Source organism: Aythya marila (assembly GCF_965140915.1).
Source record: "Aythya marila genome assembly, chromosome: Z".
In the NCBI taxonomy this organism is placed as follows: domain Eukaryota; kingdom Metazoa; phylum Chordata; class Aves; order Anseriformes; family Anatidae; genus Aythya; species Aythya marila.
In genome coordinates this window covers 4,890,166-4,913,243 of record NC_139080.1, presented here as the reverse complement: position 1 = coordinate 4,913,243, position 23,078 = coordinate 4,890,166, and the positions used below count along the sequence as shown (strand labels likewise).

At 35.5% G+C, this 23,078-nt stretch overlaps 1 protein-coding gene across 1 annotated transcript in view; it reads right to left on the bottom strand.

Annotated features, from left to right (window-relative positions):
• Positions 1-16,452, bottom strand: part of RIT2 (Ras like without CAAX 2) — a gene marked incomplete at its 3' end in the record, with an annotated part of 202,377 nt that extends 185,925 nt beyond the window's left edge. Inside the window, exon 1 of the mRNA XM_082782828.1 lies at positions 16,116-16,452. Coding sequence (XP_082638954.1) covers positions 16,116-16,218 — 103 coding nt within the window. The 5' untranslated portion in view covers positions 16,219-16,452. The remainder of the gene's footprint in view (positions 1-16,115) is intronic.
• Positions 16,453-23,078: the final 6,626 nt, after the last annotated feature.

The following is a 23,078-nucleotide window of genomic DNA, read 5'->3' as shown; positions in this document are numbered from 1 at the left end:
CCAAGAATCCTGGCAAGACCTAGAAGCTAATGGGCTCTAGAAAAGCCAACCATCCAACAAAGACGTTTCTAAGAAAAGGGAGGAAACAAAGAAGCAGTGGCTAGTTTTTGAACAACCAAATTTAAACAAGAAGAAAAGAGAAGGAAAATAACTATGGCCAGTGCTGTCTCTGTGGCCTCCAATACCAAGCCAACAAAACACTAGAACAAAGCAGTACCAGCATGTGGTTAATATGACAGAAATATGAAGACACAGACACAAAGCACAAAGAGCAATTAAATCTTGTTTAACTTTTTCAGACTATAAATTGATGTACTGGATCTGGCTGGAATAGAGCTAATTTTCTTTCTAGCAGCCTGTATGGTAGAATCATAGAATATTCTGAGTTGGAAGGGACCCATAAGGATCATCGAGTCCAACTCCTGGCACCACACAGGTCTACCCGAAATTTTAGACCATGTGACTAAGTGCATAGTTGTCGTGGTTTAAGCAGATAAACACCACACAGCCATTCGCTCACCCTCCCCCCTCCCTCTCTGGGATAGGGGAGAGAAACAGGAAAGTGAAGCCCGTGAGTTGAGATAAACACAGTTTATTAAGACAGAAAAATAATAATAACATTAATAGTAACAACAATAATAATGATGATAATAGTACTACTAATAATAATGTGTACAAAACAAGTGATGCACAATGCAATTGCTCACCACCCGCTGACCGATGCCCAGCTTAACCCCGAGCAATCCGGCCCCCCCAACTAGCCACCCCTCCATATTTTTTAGCATGACGTCAGATGGTATGGAATACCCCTTTGGCTAGTTTGGGTCACCTGTCCTGGGTCTGTCCCCTCCCAGCTCTTGCTGCACCCCCAGCCTGCCCGTTGGCAGGACAGAGCAAGAAGCTGAGACGTCCTTGGCTTGGTGTAAGCACTGCTCTGCAACAATTAAAAGACCGTGGTGTTATCATCACTCTTCTCATCCTAATCCAAAACATAGCATTCTACCAGCTACTAGGAAGAAAATTAACTCTGTCCTAACTGAAACCAGGACAATAGTCCAATTGCTTCTTAAATTCAGAGAGGCTTGGTGCAGTGACTACTTCACTGGGGAGCCTGTTCCAGTGTGCAACCACCCTTTCAGTGAAGAACCTCTTCCTGATGTCCAGCCTCAGCTTGACACTGTTCCCACAGGTCCTATCACTGATGGTTTTGGAGAACAGGTCACCTGCCTCTCCATTCCCCCTCGCGAGGAAGTTGTAGACTGCAATGAGGTCCCCACTCAGCCTCCTCTTCTCTAGGCTGAACAGGCCCAGTGACCTCAGCCGCTCCTCATATGTCTTCCCTATAAGCCCTTCACCATCTTCGTCATACTCCTCTGGACACTCTCCAACAGTTTTACATCTTTTTTGTACTGTGTTGCCCAGAACTGCACACAGTACTCGAGGTGAGGCTGCACCAGTGCAGAGTAGAGCAGGAGAATCACGTCCCTTGACCGACTAGCGATGCCGTGCTTGATGCACCCCAGGACACGATTGGCCCTCCTGGCTGCCAAGGCACACTGCTGGCCCATATTCAGCTTGCTTTCAACCACAACCCCCAGATCCCTCTCTGTGTGGCTGCTCTCCAGTGTCTCGTCAACTAGTCTGTATGTATAGCCACTTTGGAAACATTTTTGTAACCCAGGAACATTTATTCTGTTAGGTATTCCTTTCCATAATGTATCAAACTCCAAACATTCTTGAGATTCTTTGTCTTTCAAATTCTGTTACAAATCTTGTTATAAAATCTGTGGGACAGAAGACTATTTGATATTTCTAAAATCTACAGAAAATACAAGAGTAATATTTATGCCTTCTACTCGCTCTGCTCCATCCCATTTAACCATTCGCTTCTTTTAACAGATATTTGAGTGGGTATAGTAGAAAAAAAAAAAAAAAAAAAAGGGGGTTCAAGGCGGTCTATGGTCATTTCAAAGAGACAGACAGGAACAAATGCAATTTTCTTTCTTCAGCTGTGTGTGATTTTTCCCAGTTTCTCTCCCCTCCCCACATACTCCTGTATGAGTGGCTTCACCATTAAGATGCATTCATTTGGATGGAAGTTTCAGTGCAAGATAAAAGAGCTGTATTCTTTCTGCTCCGCTGCTAAGGTCAAGCAAAGAATCTGTGTTAAACTGCCAGTTTTCTTTGTGATACGTGAGGCAGCACAGAACACAAATTGCATTTCTACTCACTCTTCAGTGCAGCTCTTCTTTTAAATGCCACAGTATTGACAGTAATCACTGAGCTGAACAGATATGACACAGAAGACACTGATGGAACAAATAAGGCCCATCCTTTCTTGGTTTTCCAGTGCTAACATAAACAAATATGTATTTGATTAACAGTTTGACTGGAGAGGTTCTGAAAGACAGAAGACCCAGCTGATAGGTACATTTTTAACACTGTGCCATTGTGAGAGACTCATCGTATGTTAAACATCCTGAAATTAAAAAAAATTAAAAAAATAAAAAAATACAAAAATTAAAGTGGGAATGAAAAAATAATAATAATAATAATGATTTTACAATATTTTATCAATCTATGACATACTCCTGGTAAAATATTTTATTAACAAGGAATACACTTAAAGTAAGTTTATGAGATTGATATAAATAATTTTCAAAGGTAACATGGGCTCCACACATTGTACTAACATAAACAGGTGGTATTTTAAATTTCCCACATCCCTCATAAATTCTTCCATATGCTATATGCTTAAAGGGAGAGCCTGCAAGTAAAAATAATAAAATAAAATAATAAAATAAAACAAAATAAAATAAAATAAAATAAAATAAAATAAAATAAAATAAAATAAAATAAAATAAAATAGAAATAGAAATAATAAGAGGAGGAAGTAAATAGAAAGTCATAAACAAATAATTGTACCACAAACCACTTAATGATTTATTTTTTATTTTTTTTTTTAGCAACAGGTTATGCACTATACCGGAAAAGAAACATTCATGATACTTGTCTACTGCTCTGATCTGAACTTGACCTGTTATCCAGGGAAACTTTAATTCCCTCAGGAACTTTTACAGTGGAAGCTAGTATTCTGTATATCTAGATAATTTTCTGAGCAACAATGTATACTATAGCCTAATTTGTTCCCAGTCCACAGCTTGCTATTTGCTTTGATTAAATTAACATCAGTGGTGAAGATTTTTTTTTCCCATGAGTTCCAACCCTGTAAAATACTCATTTTATCAACATCATTTGTGAAAGAAATGAAGAAGGGAACGGTTAAAAGTTTCTCAGAACAGAAATTTTAATTTCTGCATTTTTCCTGCTTACATGTTAAGGAGAAATACACTTTCTCATAAGCTTGCTAGCTTCTTTTAATTACGCCACCTGAAAGCTTGCAAACACCTGAAACTGGTTTAATTAATACAGAACCATAGAATGGCTCATGTTGGGAGGGACCTGAAAGATCACCCATGAGATCAGGGACCTGAAAGACCACCCATGAGATCAGGTTGTCAATGGCCCCGTCCAACCTTTGGGGATGGACACAGCTTCTCTGGACAACCTGTTCTAGTGCCTCACCACAATCAGAGTAAAGAGTTTCTTCCAAATATCTAATCTAAACATTTCTCTTTTTTTTTTTATTTTTTTTGGTTTCAAACCAATACTGCTAGTCCTATCCCTACACCCCCTGACAAAGAAACCCTCCCCAGATTTCCAGTACCTGCCTTTAGGTACTGGAAGGCTGTTACAAGGTCTTCGTGGAGCCTTCTCTTCTCCAGGCTGAACTACCTAAACACTCTCAGCCTGTCTTCATATTTGAAACTAATATTTGAAATTAATATGTGATATTAATACTCATCCAGCAGGTAGTGATGCTTTAGAAACAAATGATGCAGCTTCACAAACTAGGTTGAAGCATCATTCTTTTTAAGTAGTTGACACTGAAGAATGAAAGGCTTTCAGCCACCAAATAATTCTATTCTTGAAATATACCATCACAGTCAATCAGTAGAAAGTATTTTTCTCATGAGACTTGCACAACCTTTTATAATTATTTAAAGATGTTGGAGCTAATGACTATTTTCCATTAAAGAGTGTGTGTTACTTTACACTTAAATAAATGATTTTTGAATATATTTCAAGGATATGTTTATTTAAAACTTTATAGCCATTGGCATTTTGTTTTGATTCTTCCTCCTACTACCATTTGTCCACATTTGAATACAGGGAGGTAGCTGTTTGTTTATAGACAAGTGTGAAAAGAAATAAAAACTATAGAATGAGAGCGAATGTTCTTGGGTCACCAGGAACAAGAGAAAACACACAGGAATACATGCATTTTTGCTTTGCATCTTGACATTTTTTCCCAGATTGGAGGAAACAGAATTTAATTTTATTTCCCAATACCAAGTGAATTATATCTGTACACCACTGCTGGTTTGGAGTGTGGATGGTTCCCATTCTTTCAAGAACAGGGAAGAGTCTTACAAATGCTGGGCCTCCCACTGATTTCACAAAGTGCTGGGTACTTCTAGGGCTGGGGGGCCACAAACTCCTCTCAGTTCTGGACCATCGTAAGAACAACACATAGCAGAAATATTGCTTTGCTTAACACTCCATAAATTGAGGTTAAGCTTTGATTTATAAAGCCTTGTCAATGTCTGAGGCAAGGTTCTACAACATAGAAAAACAAACAAACAAACAAAAAAAGGCTGTGTTTGGAAGATTTGTACATTTTCTATTCTGGAAGGCTATGGCAGATTCCCTATGTTGGAAAGCCAGTGCATGAGAAACACAAGGGAAGTCAAAGATGCAGGAGAAGAATGCACTAACATGACCCCTGTGTTCTCTCTGGCCTCCAGAGACCCCTAGAAGAGGTTGGGGTATAATCATGGGCCAGCAGCATCTAGTAGGTGAAGCACAAGGAAAAGAGAAAGTCTGAAACAAATAATCTTGCACATGAATTACTGCCCTTTCTTTCTATCCCATTATTCCCTTACCATTACTTTTACACAACTTTGTCCATTGTTCTGTTTCCTCCATCTACTTTCTATACATTTGGTGGATTTTTTTCCCCTGATTTCTTATTCTTTATTCTTAGTTTCTGACCTGTGGTGTATTCCTCCTTTCTGTTGCTATTTTCTATCTCCTGTTCTGCATTATTTCTAATTAGCTCCCCACCCTCAAATATCACAGCCAATTGAGATTTTGAGTGCATTCTTTAAAAAAAAGGAGAAGCTTGTATGATTTACTGTTTGTTGTTACATCAGACATTTAATAACTGTTGAGAATCTTGGTCAAATTTCATGGAGGAAAGATTTCAAAAATGGTCTTTTGACTTCAACTTTATAAAAACAGATTAGTAAACAAAGAACCTAGTGAGAGAGAGAGATTATGATACAAATTTGAAGCTATTATTTGCACTAGAAAATCCACTGTAACTGCTATAAGTGAAAGAAAGGCATAGGAAAGGAGGCTTCTACAGCTCACAGGGGACTCCTTGATTACTGTGATACACTGTTCTTTCTTCTCCTCTATTCCCAGCAAGGAAGTGTCTCTAGAGCATATTTGCAAACCTATAAGTAGGCATCATAAGGCCCAGGAAATGCATTCCTGCATCATAGCAGCAGTCTATACCATCAGATTTCATATGAAGCAGAACCCTGCTAGACTGACTGTGTGTGATGAATGAACAGATGAGCATGTCACCAGGCAGCCCAAATGAGATTATTCAACGTGCAGAAAATGCCTACAGGTTACTTTTTGTTTCAATTGAGAGAGAAAGGAACATCACTTTTATTTAAGTTCCAGATAAAACTTGAGGGAAAGGGAAACTTTAGAACCTGTCTCACACTCTGAGTGATTTAAGAAGAATAAGTTCTGTGATTCTGAAGCCATCAATGATCTGACAATATTTGGTTCTGAATATTCTGAGTAAAACACTGGAACAATGGTACATATCTTGCAGGCTGCTAAAGAGAAGTATCTTTAAAACACAGTGTATCCTGCTCAACAGGCAATATTTCAGTATAACGCAAGCTACTATGCTGGTGGTAGGTTAGTACAAACAGTCAGTAAAGCAATCACACGATCTGACAGAGAATATGAATTACAGCTAGAATTACTTTATTTTGCATATGTGAAATGGACAAGAATTACAAAATTACAAAACTGCATAACACTTTCATAAGGTTGCAAGGAACAAAATTGAAGAACTGCATTCAGCTAAAGAACTACGTGTACCAGTCTCTCAGCTGACTTTTTAAAGCTCTTATTTTGCAAAACATTATGAAACTCATTTTTTTTGAAAACATAAAAACATTTCTGAATTCACTTGCTGGTTCCCCTTCCATAAATAGTTTTATTTATTTATTTATATGTTATTTAAAAGGATAAAGTGCTACTTTTATGGCAGTTAACGGAGTTGAACAGATACTTATTTTGGAGGGCAGAATCACAATAGCCCTACCTAGCAGTTCCTCAGATAATATTTTATAAAACTTTTTTTTTTTTTTTTTTTCCCTCCACTATTTTATTTTATTTTCTCCACACAACTTGAGGCAAAGTGGTTTCAGCCAGTGTCTCCACTGGGCTCTGTTTAGTGGGTGGGTAATGCATTACCAAACAGCCGTAGCTTCCAGCAAAATGAATTCCCAAAATCTGTAAGAATGAGATGCTGTACTGTGCTTTAATTCTATTCAGTACCTGTCAGAGCTGTGTGAGAATACTTCTATAGGTTCTTCTGTAGTTTTTCCTCAGATTGGAAAGGGAGCAAATAAAAATAAAAATAAAAATAATCAGAAAGTCTTAAAAGCAGAAGAGGAGACTAATTAAAGTCAATGGACGAATTAAAAGTGGAAAATGATTAGCAGAGGGATGGAAGGAAATAAAATGAAAAGTATGGAAAGAGAAAGATAAAAGAAGTAAGAGAAGGAAAAAAAAAAAAAAAAAAAAAAAAAAGAAAGTATTTCCTAAATGTGCTTTCAAGATTGTCCCTAATGGATTTCATGACATCCGAATTCTAGCAGATAGCATGTGCTGAAAATGCTGCAGATGGCTCAGCTCAGCAGCAAGGATGGCTTGGAAAGAAAACAGTTCCTGTGGCTGCCTCAACAGACTGTTTACAGCAGATACCTTCAGTGCCCAGCCATTGTCATGAAACAATGCTTGTTCCCTTATTTGAGGCTTCTGTCTGGGTGCTTCAAATGGCTGATTTGTGTGTGATTGAAACTGGGGGGGGGGGGCTTGATAGTTCAATTCCTGCTGCTGAGGAACAGCCCCAAACGTTTCTTTTCTCTTAACAGCAAGCAGTGTTGAGTGGGAAAAGCAGAGCAGGATTATATCTATGAAATGTTCAATGTATAATGAAGGCTTCCTTCAAAAAATCACACCATGAAAAGCACGTTCATTAATGTAACCTTCCATGGCTTATAATCACTTCACATCATAGTTCATATGGAAGAGGTTTAGATGGAAGTCCTCAATCAGTGAATTCCATTTCCATTAACAGAATAGATAGTAGGTTTTTGCAAGTTGTTAGCTAACAGAGCTACTGACCTTCTATCTGTACTACTACCTAACAGATGCTTCCGGTGGCCACTGCTGTTAGGGTGCCATCTTAGCATGTTTCCAATTAGACAGGAGTCCTCACACCCTAAAAGGATGCACTTCAGCTGTGTGTGAGGAAACACTAATGTCTGGTTTTGTACACAAATCTAGTCTTGAGACCAGTCTCTTAAGCTGTCTGAACATAAAGAAAGATGCTGGTTGTATACTAATGTATACAACTACTATATACTAATATATACAACAATATATATAATATATACTAGTATATACAACAAATATATACTACTATATACTAATATATACAACAATATATACTAATGTATACAACCAGCCACAAATATACCTGCCACAAATTCTGAAGATTTTCAATTAATTTCATAGTTTGGTGGATCATAGTATTCCTCCTCCTCTATTAAAGAGTTTGAAGACTGTAAATGCTTCTGTTCATGTGTATTTGCCTATTAATGTTCATTATCTATGTTAAATTAGCATAAGACAATTAGACTAACCTTTCACCAACCTGTTCTCTTCAAAGACTATTCCATAATCTGTTCCATCTTACTTTTAACAAACAGTTAAGGACATGCAGAACACTCTTACTGTCCAAAGAAATTGACTGCCTGAAGATCTCAAGATTTCATACATCTTTAATAACATGTTTTAACATGTTTTAACTCATTATTTTATTTATTTATTTATTACTTAACTGCTTACTTCTCCATTAAGAAATACTGGTCTCTTTCCTTCTTAATTTCAAAAAACATGTCAAATTTTCTTGATTATCATAACATTTAAATATCCTAATTTCCCTGTATCCTGTGCTAAAGCGGTTAGCCAGTGACTAGCCCGCTTTGCTACTTTACCCAAGTAGGTATTAATCATCTGGATGGCTTGATGAGAAAAGATGCAAAGACCAATCTATTCCAATTACAGCTGAATCCAGTCCCATTCACATTAAATCACCGTATACATATGCAAGTTACGCAGTGAAGAATCAAGGACTACTATTTGACAGAGCTATTTGAATGTAGTCATAGTCACTTGTCATTATAAATCAGGTAGCATCAACCCTTTCATCATCTCATTTGGTCTTCTGTGAACTCTCTCCTGTTTATCAGATGGTTTCTGATAATTAAAAAGCCAGAACTGCAGACAGCCTTCTAAGTAACTAATTGATATATTACATGTGGAAATTATCCTTTTAAAAGTAGGAGCCATAATTGAACCCCTCCATACTGAATTAAGTGAACTGACAAAATTAGGGAAATATCTTTAACTCATTTCTCCAAAGCAAATAATTTTGACAACAAGGTCTGCCCATAAAAATAAATAAATAAATAAATATATTTAATACTTTCAAGTAGATAGCAAACACACTGGGTATGAACAAAGAATAACAGAAACCAAGCCAGAACCACTAGAATCACCTACTTAAATTGTAACAGTCCAGCAAAATACTTCTAAAACAGGATAATGCATATGGAAATGCACAATTCAGAGTATCTCTAGACATGTACAGTCCAGGCAACTGAGTTGAGAAGAGTAAGTGACTTCAGGCTTACTGCAGATGCTTTCCTATATGTAATCTCTGTGAAGTACACCTGAACAAAAATAACATGTTAAACTCAGAGGAACAAAAAATAACTGTCAAGAAGAAGCCAGAAAGCACTCTTATTTCCAGTATGATCACTAATAGAATAGCATGTCAATTTTTGGAATTCACATTCAGAAAATGATCTGGAAGTAGTAAAGTACTCATTTTAAGGATACAAAATGCTCTGAGCAGGTAAAAAAAAAGCTTCTACAACTGAAGTTTCAGATGCTCAAATGATTGAAAAGAAGATCAAGGTGTGAACTGATTATTGTCGATAGGCATTATCAGAAAGTAAGAGAATAAGGAGCTTTTCAAAGTTGTTAAAAAAGAAATGATAAGATAAAATGGCTAGAAGTAGAAATTACACAAAATTGAGCCTGAAATGAATTCAATATCCTATTTGTAAAGAGAACTGAAGCATCAGAATATTTTGTTAATATATATATATATATATATATCTCAAAATTCTACATTTATAATGTCTTCAATGCTTAATCTAGTTTATAAGAAGAACTGAAAGCTGTCCACACCCAGGGATGTGGTTGCCTAGCATCGTTGTACTTTATGTACACCCCTTTTGTTTGTTTTTCACAGACAATACAGCCTACAACACTGATCTGCATATAAACTGCATATACAATTCTTCATTGGAACAATGACTGTAATTCAGTTTACATCACCTAAGCCATAGTGAATTTAGATGGTGTCTTATAGTGACCAGTTAGGATTTTTTTATTATTATTATTTTCTCAATGTATATATAACTGTCAAGAATACTATGCCTTTTCTGCTGTACCCCTGCTAGTATTCTGCTCTCTCCTTCCTTTCCCAGCCTTGCACTGACGCTTTTCTCACAGGATGGTGAGCTGAGATAGCTGACGGAGGATGTCACCAACAATTGAGAGACCTGACCATTAGCAAAACCTCTCTATTTGTGATCATGATAAATGGACTTCTCCAACTTTATTATAAAGCTTGAATGAATGGATTAAATCCAAAGCTGGCAGAGATGCAGTTCAGTTGCAGTCTACTCTTAACTGAGCTGACATTTCATGATGCCAATGCCAGTTCTTCCAACAGTTAAGGTATAACAGAATGCTCCACCTTATAGGGAAAAAAAAAAAAAATTGTGATCAGCAAGAACTTGTGTGTTTTCAACAGAAACAGGCAGGTAGTTGCCTTCCACTGAGAAGTCATTCCCTGCCAAAGCTGATATACTCTAATGTAAAACCTGCTAAAAAGTATAAGTGACCTTGCATGTTGCCTGCAGAGAAAAGAGCTGTCTCATATTTTTCCCAGTGAAGGATTTATCACAAGTGTAATATTATTTTGAATACATTGTATATCAGATATACTCTGAATAGCATCAGTTTAAAGTTTCCTGACTTACACCAAAGATCATTTTGATCCAGTACACTTGAAAAACAGATCATTATTTTTAAAAGGAAGCTACTGTGCTATATTCCACAAGTTATGAAGCATGCAACCAGAGCTTCAGAATAACATATGCTTATATGAAAGGATAAAGCTCACCGAAGCACAATACGTGTATATTATCTATAGACATATGGGATAGAAGTTGGACAAGGAAACATTTCAATGAGGTAGTGAAATTCTAGCACAGTCCTCCCTGCAACTTAAGTAAGTGTGTGTTCTGGGATAGTGAGCCTTGAAATGATATAAGACCCAAATGTTACTTTCCAATGTTGGATCTATTGATGCCAGCAAAACTGCAAAACTTCTAGCTCTGATCCTCAGCCTTTTCCAGTGCAGTCTGGATCATGGACTGATTTATTTCCAAGGGGTTAACAAATAGCTGAAGTGAACCAGTTCTCCAGGATGCACTTCATGGTGTGAGAGCTGCTTCTGTTTACTGGGGACTCTTGCAATTAGGACTTTCTTAAAATGAATAGACACTGAATTTGCTTTATTGAGACTGAAAAACAGGTAAACTAAACTAAAAAATAGGCAGTCTGAACCTCAATAAAAAAAAAAAAAAAAAAAAAAAAAAAGCTGGGCATTTAAATTTCTATGACACAAGTTCCTACATCGTAAAAAACATTACTGTTTTTCCACAGTATGGAACTTATTTTGTACTCAAGATCCTGAAACTAATCAGATGAGTCACCTGTATTTGTAGATATAAAGTGTTTGACAAAAAGGAAATCAACAGAGAAAGCAAACCTTCTCTAACCAGCTCAGGCCAAGAAATTCATCTCTTCACATTATTCCTCAAACAAACAAACAGAAAAACTCTTCTTTAATTCCTTCTCTTTCCCTCTGGATAGATGGCTTGTTCTGAATTTTGTTTTTGCTTATTTTAAGATTGAAGCCTGGAGAAATTTATATAATATTTTCCAAAATTACATATTAAAACTAAAAATATTTTAGTTTAACAAAACTCTTTGGGTAATTGACGATTCTTTTATTTATTTGTTTATTTAAGTGGCAGCAAATTAACTGGCAATCAGTCTGAGAAATAAAATCTGAAAAAAAAAATGTTTTCTGTAATGTAAAAACAGCTTATTAGAAAAAAAAAAAAAAAGATATGTAATTTATTTATTTATTTATTTATTTATTAAATCCTTTTCTCAACTTAAATGCTATTTTCTCAGGACAGGAATAATGAAACTCCTTTTGCATACACCTGTTCTCCCTATCTCTTCATAAAAGTATAATTCTAGTTACTAGCTACCAGAAAAAACAATAGATTATCTTCATACCCTTAAATAAATGAACTTAGTATTAAGAAAATAAAAGTATTAAGAAAGTATTAAGAAAAGAAAAACACAAAACAAAAAAGAATAACATTTCATTCAGCCCAGAAGATGCATGTACAGGTAGATTATGGAGAAATCAGCATTTAAAGGCTGCCTAAGTAATATATATTATAGTTTATATATATTATATATATATATATATATAATATATATATATATATTATATATATAGTAATATATATATATATAGTAATATATATTATAGTATATATATTATAGTAAAATATAAAGTCATATGTATATATGTATATATATATATACATGTATAATATATATATACATGTATATATATATATTAAGGAAACAGGAATTTTCTATTTTATTTGCTAGCCCAGGTACATCAATTTGTTTGTTCTCTTTGGAAGTCACTGTACATCCCCTCAGTTAATTATTGTTAATGTTTTGCAGAGTGTGCTGCAATTAATTCTTGTTACTAGTGTAATTAGTTTGCTAAATATAAACAAGTAATGCTTGGCCTCAGAATTTAGAAGCTCTTTTGTGTATGCTTTGTAACACTCCAAAACAGACCTAAAACCAGAGGCTTGAGCTACATCATGCTAGGGACCATGAGAGTACTGGGCTCACCAAGAAGATGTGGGTCTAAAAAGGCATTTGTTATCAAAACCTGTTTCAAATCCATTAAGATTATTAGGGTTTAAAACTTGTAAGTCAACTTGAAGTAGTTTTGAATGGTTCTGAGCTGACCTGAGATCTGTCATCAAACCAGAGAAGACTGAGCATCAAAACCTTTTTAAACTGGAAAAGCATATACATTTAGCATTAGAAATCTGTAATTTCAGTATGGATTCAAGTAAAAATCAATAGAAAATCTACCTTTTCTCACATATTCTTCAACGTTTTTTTTTTTTTTTTTTATTCCTTTCTATTTATTTATTTATTTATCTTTATTCCTTGTTTTAGCCTTATTTTGGTCTGAACATGCAACAGAGCTATGGCAAAGTGTATAGCTGTGCTTGATGGCAGACACAACCCACACGAAGTAACAAATTAGCATATTGCTCTGAAAATCTAAACAGTACTATTTTAAGAACACTTTGAAGAGATGACTCATTGTAGGGAATCTATAATCTACAATTACGATACAGAAATCTCTTCCCAGGTGAAGAGCTTAGTACATTTTAACTAAATGCCAGTATTATCTACTATCTATTATCAGAACTTTTTGTTTGTTTTTGTTTTTCCCGTTTATAAAGTAGTGACTGCTTCCCCCCCACCACCCCCTCCCCCCGAACTAATTTAGAAATGTGAAGTGACAGTTTTTCAGCCACTTGCAGTTTATATGTTATTATCCTTATGTGGTGAGTATCAGGCTTGGATGTGCTGAGTTTACCTTTTTTAACCAATTCCTGTGAAATTTTTGCTAGAGTGAATAGCCCAAATAACAAGAAATTGGCAGTCCTCATGGATTATCTACCATTTTGGAAAACAGAACTGAAGGGACAACACTGACAAACCATAGCAAATACTCTATAACTACCAACACCAATAACACATCCATTGTTGTTGTCCCCTTCCTTATTCCTTCCTGCCCACATGAAATGGCCACCCACAGCCCCTTAAAATGTGTGCAATTGTCAGTGCAAAGACCTCATACACATACACATAGTATGAAGTGGCACAGGAGAGCAGAAGACGGTGGGAAACAGAAAATCAAAATGCCCAGGGGATCCATAGAAGTGAACTGTGTTCAGGGTAAAATGATATTTTCTAACATTTCTGCAATTTGGCTCTTAAAGAAAACTCTTTCCCAAACTCATTTATTTAAAACTGAACAAAATGAAGAACTGAAAGGTTAAAAGAGATATAAAAGATGTTTGTTTCCAACTCAGCAACTTAACCCCGGATATTACTCCTTTTAACATGGCTTAAGAAGGGAAGGAGGAGGGAGAGGAAGAAGGAAATCAAGATATTACCTATATATCATCTTATACATCACTTACCTATCAAAGTCTAGGATGAAAATGGAACATTTTTCCCCCCCTCTCTCTCATTCCTATGCTACCCTGACTCTGTTTTTGTAGTTAGATGCATAATTTCCTAGACAGAGTGAATCTAGGTCACTAGGAGAAAGAAGAGCTCATATTGTAGAATGGAAGGAGTCCTTTAGGCCTTTTTCTATTTTTAATTCAGTGTAAATTAATCCTAATCCTGCATAAATCCAGTATAAATTAATCCTGCCTAAGCACCAGTCAGAATGTTACTCTATGGTTTATGGAGTAACACCAGTTCTCCCTTATCTCTATCAGCATGCCATCAGTTGGGCTAGCTCAGTATTCCACTGAAATATTTCATGCCCATTCCATGGGGAAACTCATAGCAAATAAATGATTAGAAAGGAGTCTGCCTCTTTTCTTCTAGTCTTAACTATCTCGGTTGCTGTTTTGTTCCCCAGTTTATCTCAGAAAGTTTTCAATAATCCCACTGAATATCATACTAGACATTTCATCCCATTTTTATTTCTCTAGACCATACAGACACACAATTCTTCTTAAATAATTATCTGGTCTGTCTTCGGAGACATGTCATTACCTTCTGTAATCCACAGTTTTGAAGGCTTTAATGTCATGAAATCATCAGCTAAGGTTTTCTGAACAATGACACAGTGGGATTTGAATAAACTTTTGTTTGTTTATTTTAAAATTTGTGTTCTAAAACTCTTAACAGTAAATGGAAACTCTGAAGTTTCCTCAATAAGTATATAATATTTAGCTGTTATGATTCAATCACAATGTAAATATGGTACAGCTTGCAATATTTTTTGTTTTGGTGAATAAGTGTTCAAAATTACATAAGTCTTACAAGAATGTTTGGAAAAAATTGCTGCCATCTTTTGGGTGCACTCAGGAAAAAAAAAAAAAAAAAGTTACATTTTGCTGAAAGTTCCAGCTGACACAACCTGTACATCTGCTTTACCATAGATAAGATAATTTGAAACTGCAGAAAGCTGCAGAAAGTTATTCTGAGATAACCAATATTTTCTTCTTTCCCGTTTTGCATAGTGATCCCAGCATAATATCTGTGCAAGAATTGTTTGTCTGGTTAAGGATTACTGGTGGGAATTAGCTCTCATTGAAAGATATGGCACTGAAGTTGAAGCCAAATATAAAAAGAAAACACAGATTATGGATATACACAGGAAATTATATCAATTCCCATTATTCAATTTTACTATATATGTTTTTTATATGTATCTATACCTGGTCTTATTGTTTGGATAGGAAATAAAACTTGTTTAATCTACTCAACTGTTACAGTTTAGTGTTTCAGATTGTTTATCCTGAAATTTGGAATCTAGCCTTTATATATTATATTTTGTTTGGTTGGTTATTTTCCTCTTCTTTCTTTTTGTATTTCCTAGACATGTAATAAATGTTTGTTGTGTGGCTAGCTTAATATACTGGCTTCTAAGACAAACACTGCATGTTCAGCAAAGTCTTTTTAAGAACAGGGAATGCTAGTGTCAGTGAGAATAAATAAGAGGTGATAATATCTAGGAAAAAGAAAATGTTGTCTGGAGAAAATAATTACTCCTCTTAAGAGATACCATTGTCAGACAATAGCATATCTTGCCAGTACTGGACAGTGATATTAAAATATGCTGCAAATCTACCTTATCGCCTGGCATGAGACTCAGACATGCATTCTGTACCTGACGGGACGGGAGAGGAGAGTAACACCAGCTGAGCCATAGTGATACTCAGCAAAAAAGTCAAAGGAAGATGTGGGGAAGAAAACACTGTCACTGTAGGCATCCTCCACACTTTGCACATAGAGCTGACTTGTAGTTAGTAACATTTCTGCCTAGGCTCAAGGAGGCCAACAAGTTACATCAGCACTATCCATCACTAAGTGTTGCAGTGACACGAGCACCTGCTGTAACACTAACAGCAGCAAGCTAACAACTCTCTCCTCTATACAATAGAGACAAGGTTGCTTTTTCAAAAATATCTAATAAGAAAAGGCTTATATTATTTAACTGTAAGAAATTAAGCTGACTCACTGCCCCAATCATGAATTATAGACCTTTATCCAAATCATGTGCAAAAAAAAAGAGGAAATTAAATCTTATTAAATCATTCTTATTCTGTGAACTTTACACTCCCAGTTCACCCCTTCTCCCAAAAAATGCTGCTGCTGAAACTTACCGCTTTTGCCAACTCCCCCTGCTCCTAGCATCACCACCTTGTACTCTCTGGAGCCTGCTGAAGAATTGCTGGAGGAGCTGATCATTTCATTTTCTAGCTCCATCTTGCACGAGGCAGAAGAAGGGAGCAAAAGGGAAGAAAAAGCAACTGGCAGGTGCTTTCTATGATCTTAAAGAACTATAAAATCTCCTTAAAAAAAAAGAAAAAAAAAAAAAAAGCAGAAAGGAAAGGTATAATACAAGAGATTTATCAGCCTCGCACTCGCTGCTGTGCCTGTGTTAGCAGGAGAAGGTCTCATAGCAACCACGTTAACAGCTTCCAATAAAAATCTCCCTCTGCCCCCTCCCAGCTCTGTATCATTCTCTGTGTTTCTCTTCCTGGACAGAAGCAGTTTTGTGAGGCTCAAGAGCTCTGATACCTCTGGGTGTTGCTGTGTCATTGGAATCAAATTTAGCAGAGCCTCCAGAACAAAGAAATGGATCACATTTCCTAATTATGACGCTTATTATTGCACATACCACTTGCTTGAATTTTAAACAATAAAAGACTACCAGAAAACCTCCTTGCCACCTTGGAGTTAAATGTTCATCCTATGTTCAGAAAGTTTGCTAGATTTACATTTAATACAATCAGAAGCAAAATGACTAACAACTTCTACAAGTCTTTGTTCTTCATGAAGCTACTTGCAAAGTTTTCTAAAGTTTAGCTTGTCCCGAGATCATTTCATTTTATTTCAGTTTGCATCCTTTATTTGTAGAAATAAGCCACATATTTTGAAAAATATCTGTGAGGTGTTTTTTGTTATTGTTGTTTGTTTTTCCCCACACAGAACTTCAGAAGGTGACAGGACGAGGGGGAATGGGCTTAAGTTGAGCCAGGGGAGTTTTAGGTTAGATGTTAGGAAGAACTTCTTCACTGAAAGGGTTGTGAGGCATTGGAACAGGCTGCCCAGGGAAGTGGTGGAGTCACCATCCCTGGAAGTCTTTAAAAGATGTTTACATGTAGAGCTTAGGGATATGGTTTAGTGGGGACTGCTAGCATTAGGTCAGAGGTTGGACTCGATGATCTTGAGGTCTCTTCCTACCTAGAAATTCTGTGATTCTGTGATTCTGTGAAGGGTCTTGGGACAAGAGAGGAGGACCTATTCATCTATAAAATATCCATACAAGTAAAATAGAAGAACAAACTGTTATAAATATTCCATACTAACATAAAGTGGCATATCTAACCAACCTGGTCAGCCCTAGTAAATAATAAAAAAAAAAAAAAAGTAAAAGTTCATGAATAGCACAGTGTGACACATTCGCTAATTAGAATTATCCAGTGAAAACTTAAAACTAAGGACAACAACTCTTCATTGATTTCTGAAGATATCCTTAAAGAATGTAGAACATTCAAAGGATATGATAAGTAATAAGATCCTTTCTCAGCTTTAACTGTTACACAGTATTTTCAAGGACCAAAGAGAAACTACTGTAAAATAGTACTTACAGTACTTACATAAACTTGATCTCTTTTGCGATAGGTTTTCACGAAATGTGCAACAGTGAAGGAGATAAGGAAACAGAAGCAGGAGAGATACCTAGTAAAATAATCAGCCTTGAAAGTCAGACACCTCCATCTATCCACTACTCCAAGTATTTCAGAGGAAAAACACACAGCATTATGCAGGAATACAGAATTAGAAGTTACACAAAAGAAAAAAAAATCATAGCCTGATTAAGGATATGATTTAAATATAATGAAGAAGGAGAGAAAAAGTATAAAGAGCACATGAAAGATAGATTAACAGACTATGAAAATATATGATTGAAGAGAAGAAATACGCAGTAATGTTAATAAAATTATAATTGGAATAGAGAAGGTGAACAGAACATTTTCTCTCCTAATACAAAGAATAGGAAACATCGGATGAAAGAGGAAGTATCTGGATTCAAGACCAATGTATTTATAGGAGTCATGGCTGACTAAAGGAACTTCATTTAAAGCTTTTGGTAGTAAAAATGAACTTATAATGGAAAAAAATAAAAAAATAAAAAAATAATCCATTGAGGACTACTAAATACTACCTCTTGCTCAAGTACTCAAGACTCACACCAACAGACCCAGGAAAACACTGGGAAAAAAAAGTATCATGGCCTGTTCACAGCTACACAGAAAAAGAGAGAAGAGAGAGAGCCCCTGTTCTCTGTGTACTTCTTTGGAATCAGGATCTTCAACTTTTGTCCTACGGGATTGCTGTAATAACCATGCTCTGAGAAGTTCTGTATTGCCAGGCCTGGATATAAACCTCAGAATTCAGAAGGGTTTGTTCTTCAGAGCATAAAATATGACTTAAACAGGAAATTCTGAATGTAATAATGTGATGTTTAAATATTGAACTTCAGCAGTATGAGACTGGAAGTAAACCACTTGTTGGAACAGCTGGGTTTTCCTGGTAATCTCCCATCAACACAGGAACTTCCTTCTCAGGAGTTTGCATCTGGCAACTCAGATTACTAGCTGGCAGTAGCTTTGGCTGACATTAAAAACATCTGAGAAGTGGGTGGCTGTGGGGGTGACTCGAAAGACAAGCTAAGCAAAATATTCCAAAAAATATTAATGAAAATGGTATATATATATAATAGATAAGATTTTTTTTTTTTTCCTCCCGTTAATGTTTGCCAGAGAAAAGTAAGTAGCAAAATTTATTTATTTTTTTCCTTTGTTTACACTGGAAAGTAGGAAGGATTATAGGAAATATAGAGAATTATGTTAGAGCAAGGAGCAAAATAAGACTGAAGTAAATGGAAAGCCATTTGCTCATCTTTTAACATAATCTAGAAAAATTAAGATAGAATTTTTAGGTCTAGGAAAGCACCCCTTTTCCCTTCCCTTCCCTGATGAACCATATTAAGTCCCTGTTATAAGGACCAAGATTCATGTTTATTAAACTAACAAGAGCTTAATAAACATCATTACATTATATAAACAGATGGACAAACATATTCACCCAACTATTTTACTTCTGCAGGCCCTTGTCCAAATCCTAAAAAGAGAATACTGTATTCCTATTTATAATGTGGTATTTGTTCTAATTGTTTCGTGTCATAACTTCCCATTGACAGCCTCAGAGATAATTTGAAATGAAACATCTCAAAACACCTAAAACTACAGGTAAAAAATAAAAAATAGAAATCACTGGTGGAAATGCTTTATGGACAACAGGAAGACACAGTACAAAATACAAAAATTAAATCTAAGATGCTAGAGTATTATTATTATTATTATTATTATATATTTTTTAAACGAATGGCACATTCCACAACAAATTCTAATCCTCTGTTTCATTTCTTTGTTTCTCTGCTTTAAGGATACAGCTATCATGATGCAAATTCATAGAAAACTGTCCTCAGGCAAACAAGAGCAGCTGCAAAGATGAGAAAAAAAATCTTGGGATACTAGCCTGTAATGAACCATTTATTTAATAAATTCAGACACCATTGCTGTTTACATATTACTTATGACTATACAGTCAATCTGCTGCTCTTTTTGTTTGTTTGTTTGTTTGTTTTGTTTTTCCTATTTCTTTTAATTTGATATTCAAAATTCCTTTTTTTTTTTTTTTTTTTTTTTTAAAGAAACAGCAATTTTCTAAGAGAATTCAGTATTCAAAATATAGCAATTGCATCTTTTGAATATCTGTTTTGATTGTTAACATTGAAACAGCTATATGCTTAGATCTTTAAGCATGCTTTAGTCTTAAGCAAAAGACAACACAGGTGTAAGATGAGCTTTTTCTGGAGAAAATGCCATTATAAAATATATTCTATTCATCCTACATCTGCACTTGCTCTGGGGGTATTGAATAAAATAATAAGATGTTAATACAACATGTAAATGTTCTGAAATTGTTTCCTGAAGCACTTTATGTTGAAGAGATTTTGTCAATTAACCTGGATAAATATTCTTGTCATTAGGCAGGGAGTTCATGAGTTTAAAAACTTGAATAGAAAGCAAAATACAAATCTTGACTGATTTGTGCTCCAGTAGGCGATGGGTTTAAAGACATGTGAACCGTTTAATTATAAGCAACTATGCATGAGCCCAGTGGGGGCCATTCCATGACCACTTTTTCGTCCCTTGTTCTTACATACTAGACACAGCAGAGAGGAGATACATAAAAAGCATCCTTCAGAAAAGGGCTTATAAGCCCACCTTACTGAAATGTTGTTGTGACAAGAAAGAGTGCTAAAGCAGAAATCACTGCACAACTCTGGGGCACTGATCAAGCCTACTCCTGAGAAAAGCTACATTTGTCACACAAGCTTAACTTGATCAATTGTGAATAAACCTAGAATGACAGAGTAATTGCTGGGAGACTTGATATTTTTTTTTTTTTAAACTTATATTTTACATTAAGAGGTTTTACATATTCATTCCTAAATATTCTGAGCACCTCTGAATCATACTGATAAGAGACGTCCAACACACTGCAGAAGCAACTCTGCATTTTTGTAATTCATATTCCTACTAAAAATGCCCAGCGGTTCAATCACCCATATGCCACAGACACCCTGACTTGCTTAGGCAATCCCCATCCTTTTTTCTGTTCTGCAAATTACTCATCTGTATGATGACTCATTGTGTCAAACATCCCTCACCTTACTTGATGGGATACTTGACAACCTCCCACCTTGAAGCCAGCTCTTTAGCTCAAGCTTTTAAAGTCATACATGTATGCCTTTTGTTCTGAAGTTCTTATTTCTGTCCCTAGTGTCAGACAACATATTGTCCCAAGTCTCTGCTGCAATGCATTTTAATCTAAGCCTTATTAGTAGGTCGAGTGGTAACAGCAAATAACAGGAGAAAAGTTGTGAGACCAACAGAAAACGTGAAACAACTTCAAAGCCCACAGAGTAATGGAGAATTGTGTTTCTGATCTTGTCATAAAAGAAGGGAGGTTTGGCATGAGCTCAGAGCAATATCTTCCTCTTCTTTCAGGTCAAACAATGCAACCAACACTGTGTAGCTGTTGTACAGTTTTAAGAATAGGAACAGTTTACCACATTCTTGAGAACATTCAAGAATATAACTTTTAGATCTTGCAAGTCATGGCTCTAACTTCTAGAACAGAAACACTGAAGATCATGTCCTAGAGCATGTCAAAAGGAAAAAGCTATTTTCCCTGGGTTTCCAATAAAGTTTCGCAACAGATGTATGATCTTACTATGAAGAAGTACTAATAATTGAAGATCATTTGTAGACGTATGTTAAGTTTTAATTACATTCATAGATAGCAGTTTTATACTTTCAAACAGAACACTAATAATCAGAATGTGTGAATCTTAAAGACCTCAAAGCCTTAACTATATGTAAACATCTTCCTCATGAGCACAAATATATGATTATTCCAAATCTATTCATCTTCCAGTGCTTTTGTGAGGAAGGAAAACAGTAAGTATGAATACAATATGAAATACTACAAAAACAGGGTTAGGTGAGGTCTGCAAAGGTCATCTTTTTCATCCCTGTGAAGATACACACATCCATTTAACTCAAACAATACTTTTTTAACCTTACTTTATAGTCTTCCAGAGAAAGAAATTATTTTTTTTTTTTTTTTTTAAGTACTAAAATAAATTGCCTTACTATCTTATTAAAAACTTATTTGAAACCCAAATGCCCTTTATTACAGAATAAGTCTATACTTCTTATTCTACCTGCTACAGATAAAAAGACAGTATACAAGTTTTACAGTATAAAAAGACATACTGAATGTCCCGAACGCGTATTTAAATAGCAAGCTAGTGAATGTATATGAACATGATAAATACAGAGAATGTTGTTCTCCCAAGCCTGCCTGCATCTTCTCTTCATTCACACTTCTTCCTTTTCACCAGAAAGGCACTCTATCAGTCCTCCTTCATAGGTCATTTACTATGCTACTTGTGTTTCCAAATACTTGTCTGAAAATGTGTTTCCCAACTCTAAAGACATTGCTTCAATCCTTTATACAACATGGATTTACACCTATTACTGGTGCTTTTCAAGCTTAGAACAGTTAGAATAAACATAGGCAACCAACATAAACAGATGTCAAATTTTTGATATTTTCTAACCTGTTCCTGAATGCTCTCAGTGACATACTACAATCTACTGAGATTGTGCCAGTTTCCTACCTTTATTTTTTTGCTGCAATTTTTTTTCAAATAATCCTTGTTACACTGGTTTCTGGAAAAAGAAGATTCTTTCATTGTGATTGTCACCTTAAAAGGGTTTCTAGATAATGGTAATGACTGCATTCCTCATTCCATGCACCGGAGGGGAAAAAAAAAAAAAAAAAAAAAAAGGTTCTTTAATGTAGATCACATGCTTTATACTCCACGCAGACCTTTAGCCTTTAGTTGGCCATCACTGTTTCTTCACTCCAGAGACACACTGTTAAACCTTAAAACCTCTGTAGATAGGATGGATACAGAGATAGAGAGAACTTCTGTGTACATGCAGGCAAGAACATACACAGAGATATTGGACTTTTCTCTTCCTCCTGCAGATGTATCACCTCTGCAGATTACAGGTAGCTCACAATTGCCTTTCTCCATACTGCTCTTTATTGTCTGATGTATTTTTAGATTTAATCACACATCTTCACAACCTTCCTTTTGTTCCTTCTCTAGAACTGTTTAGAACAGTTCTCATGTGTGCTCTCTATCCATCTGAATGCAATATTGCCAACAAATTTATTCATGTTTGCATATTCAAGTTGAACCGGGACACTGTCAAAAAAAAGCATACCCTCTTAAGACTCTATGACAATTTTCACTTGGACACCGGACCAATAACTTATTCAAAAGACACAAAATATTTTGAGATACAAATTATGTGCACACAGTTGATACTAGCAGAACAACATCTTTAAAAGTTGTTTTTATTTGTTTAGTTTGGATAAGGGTGTTTTTCATTGAGCATACACTTTTAAAA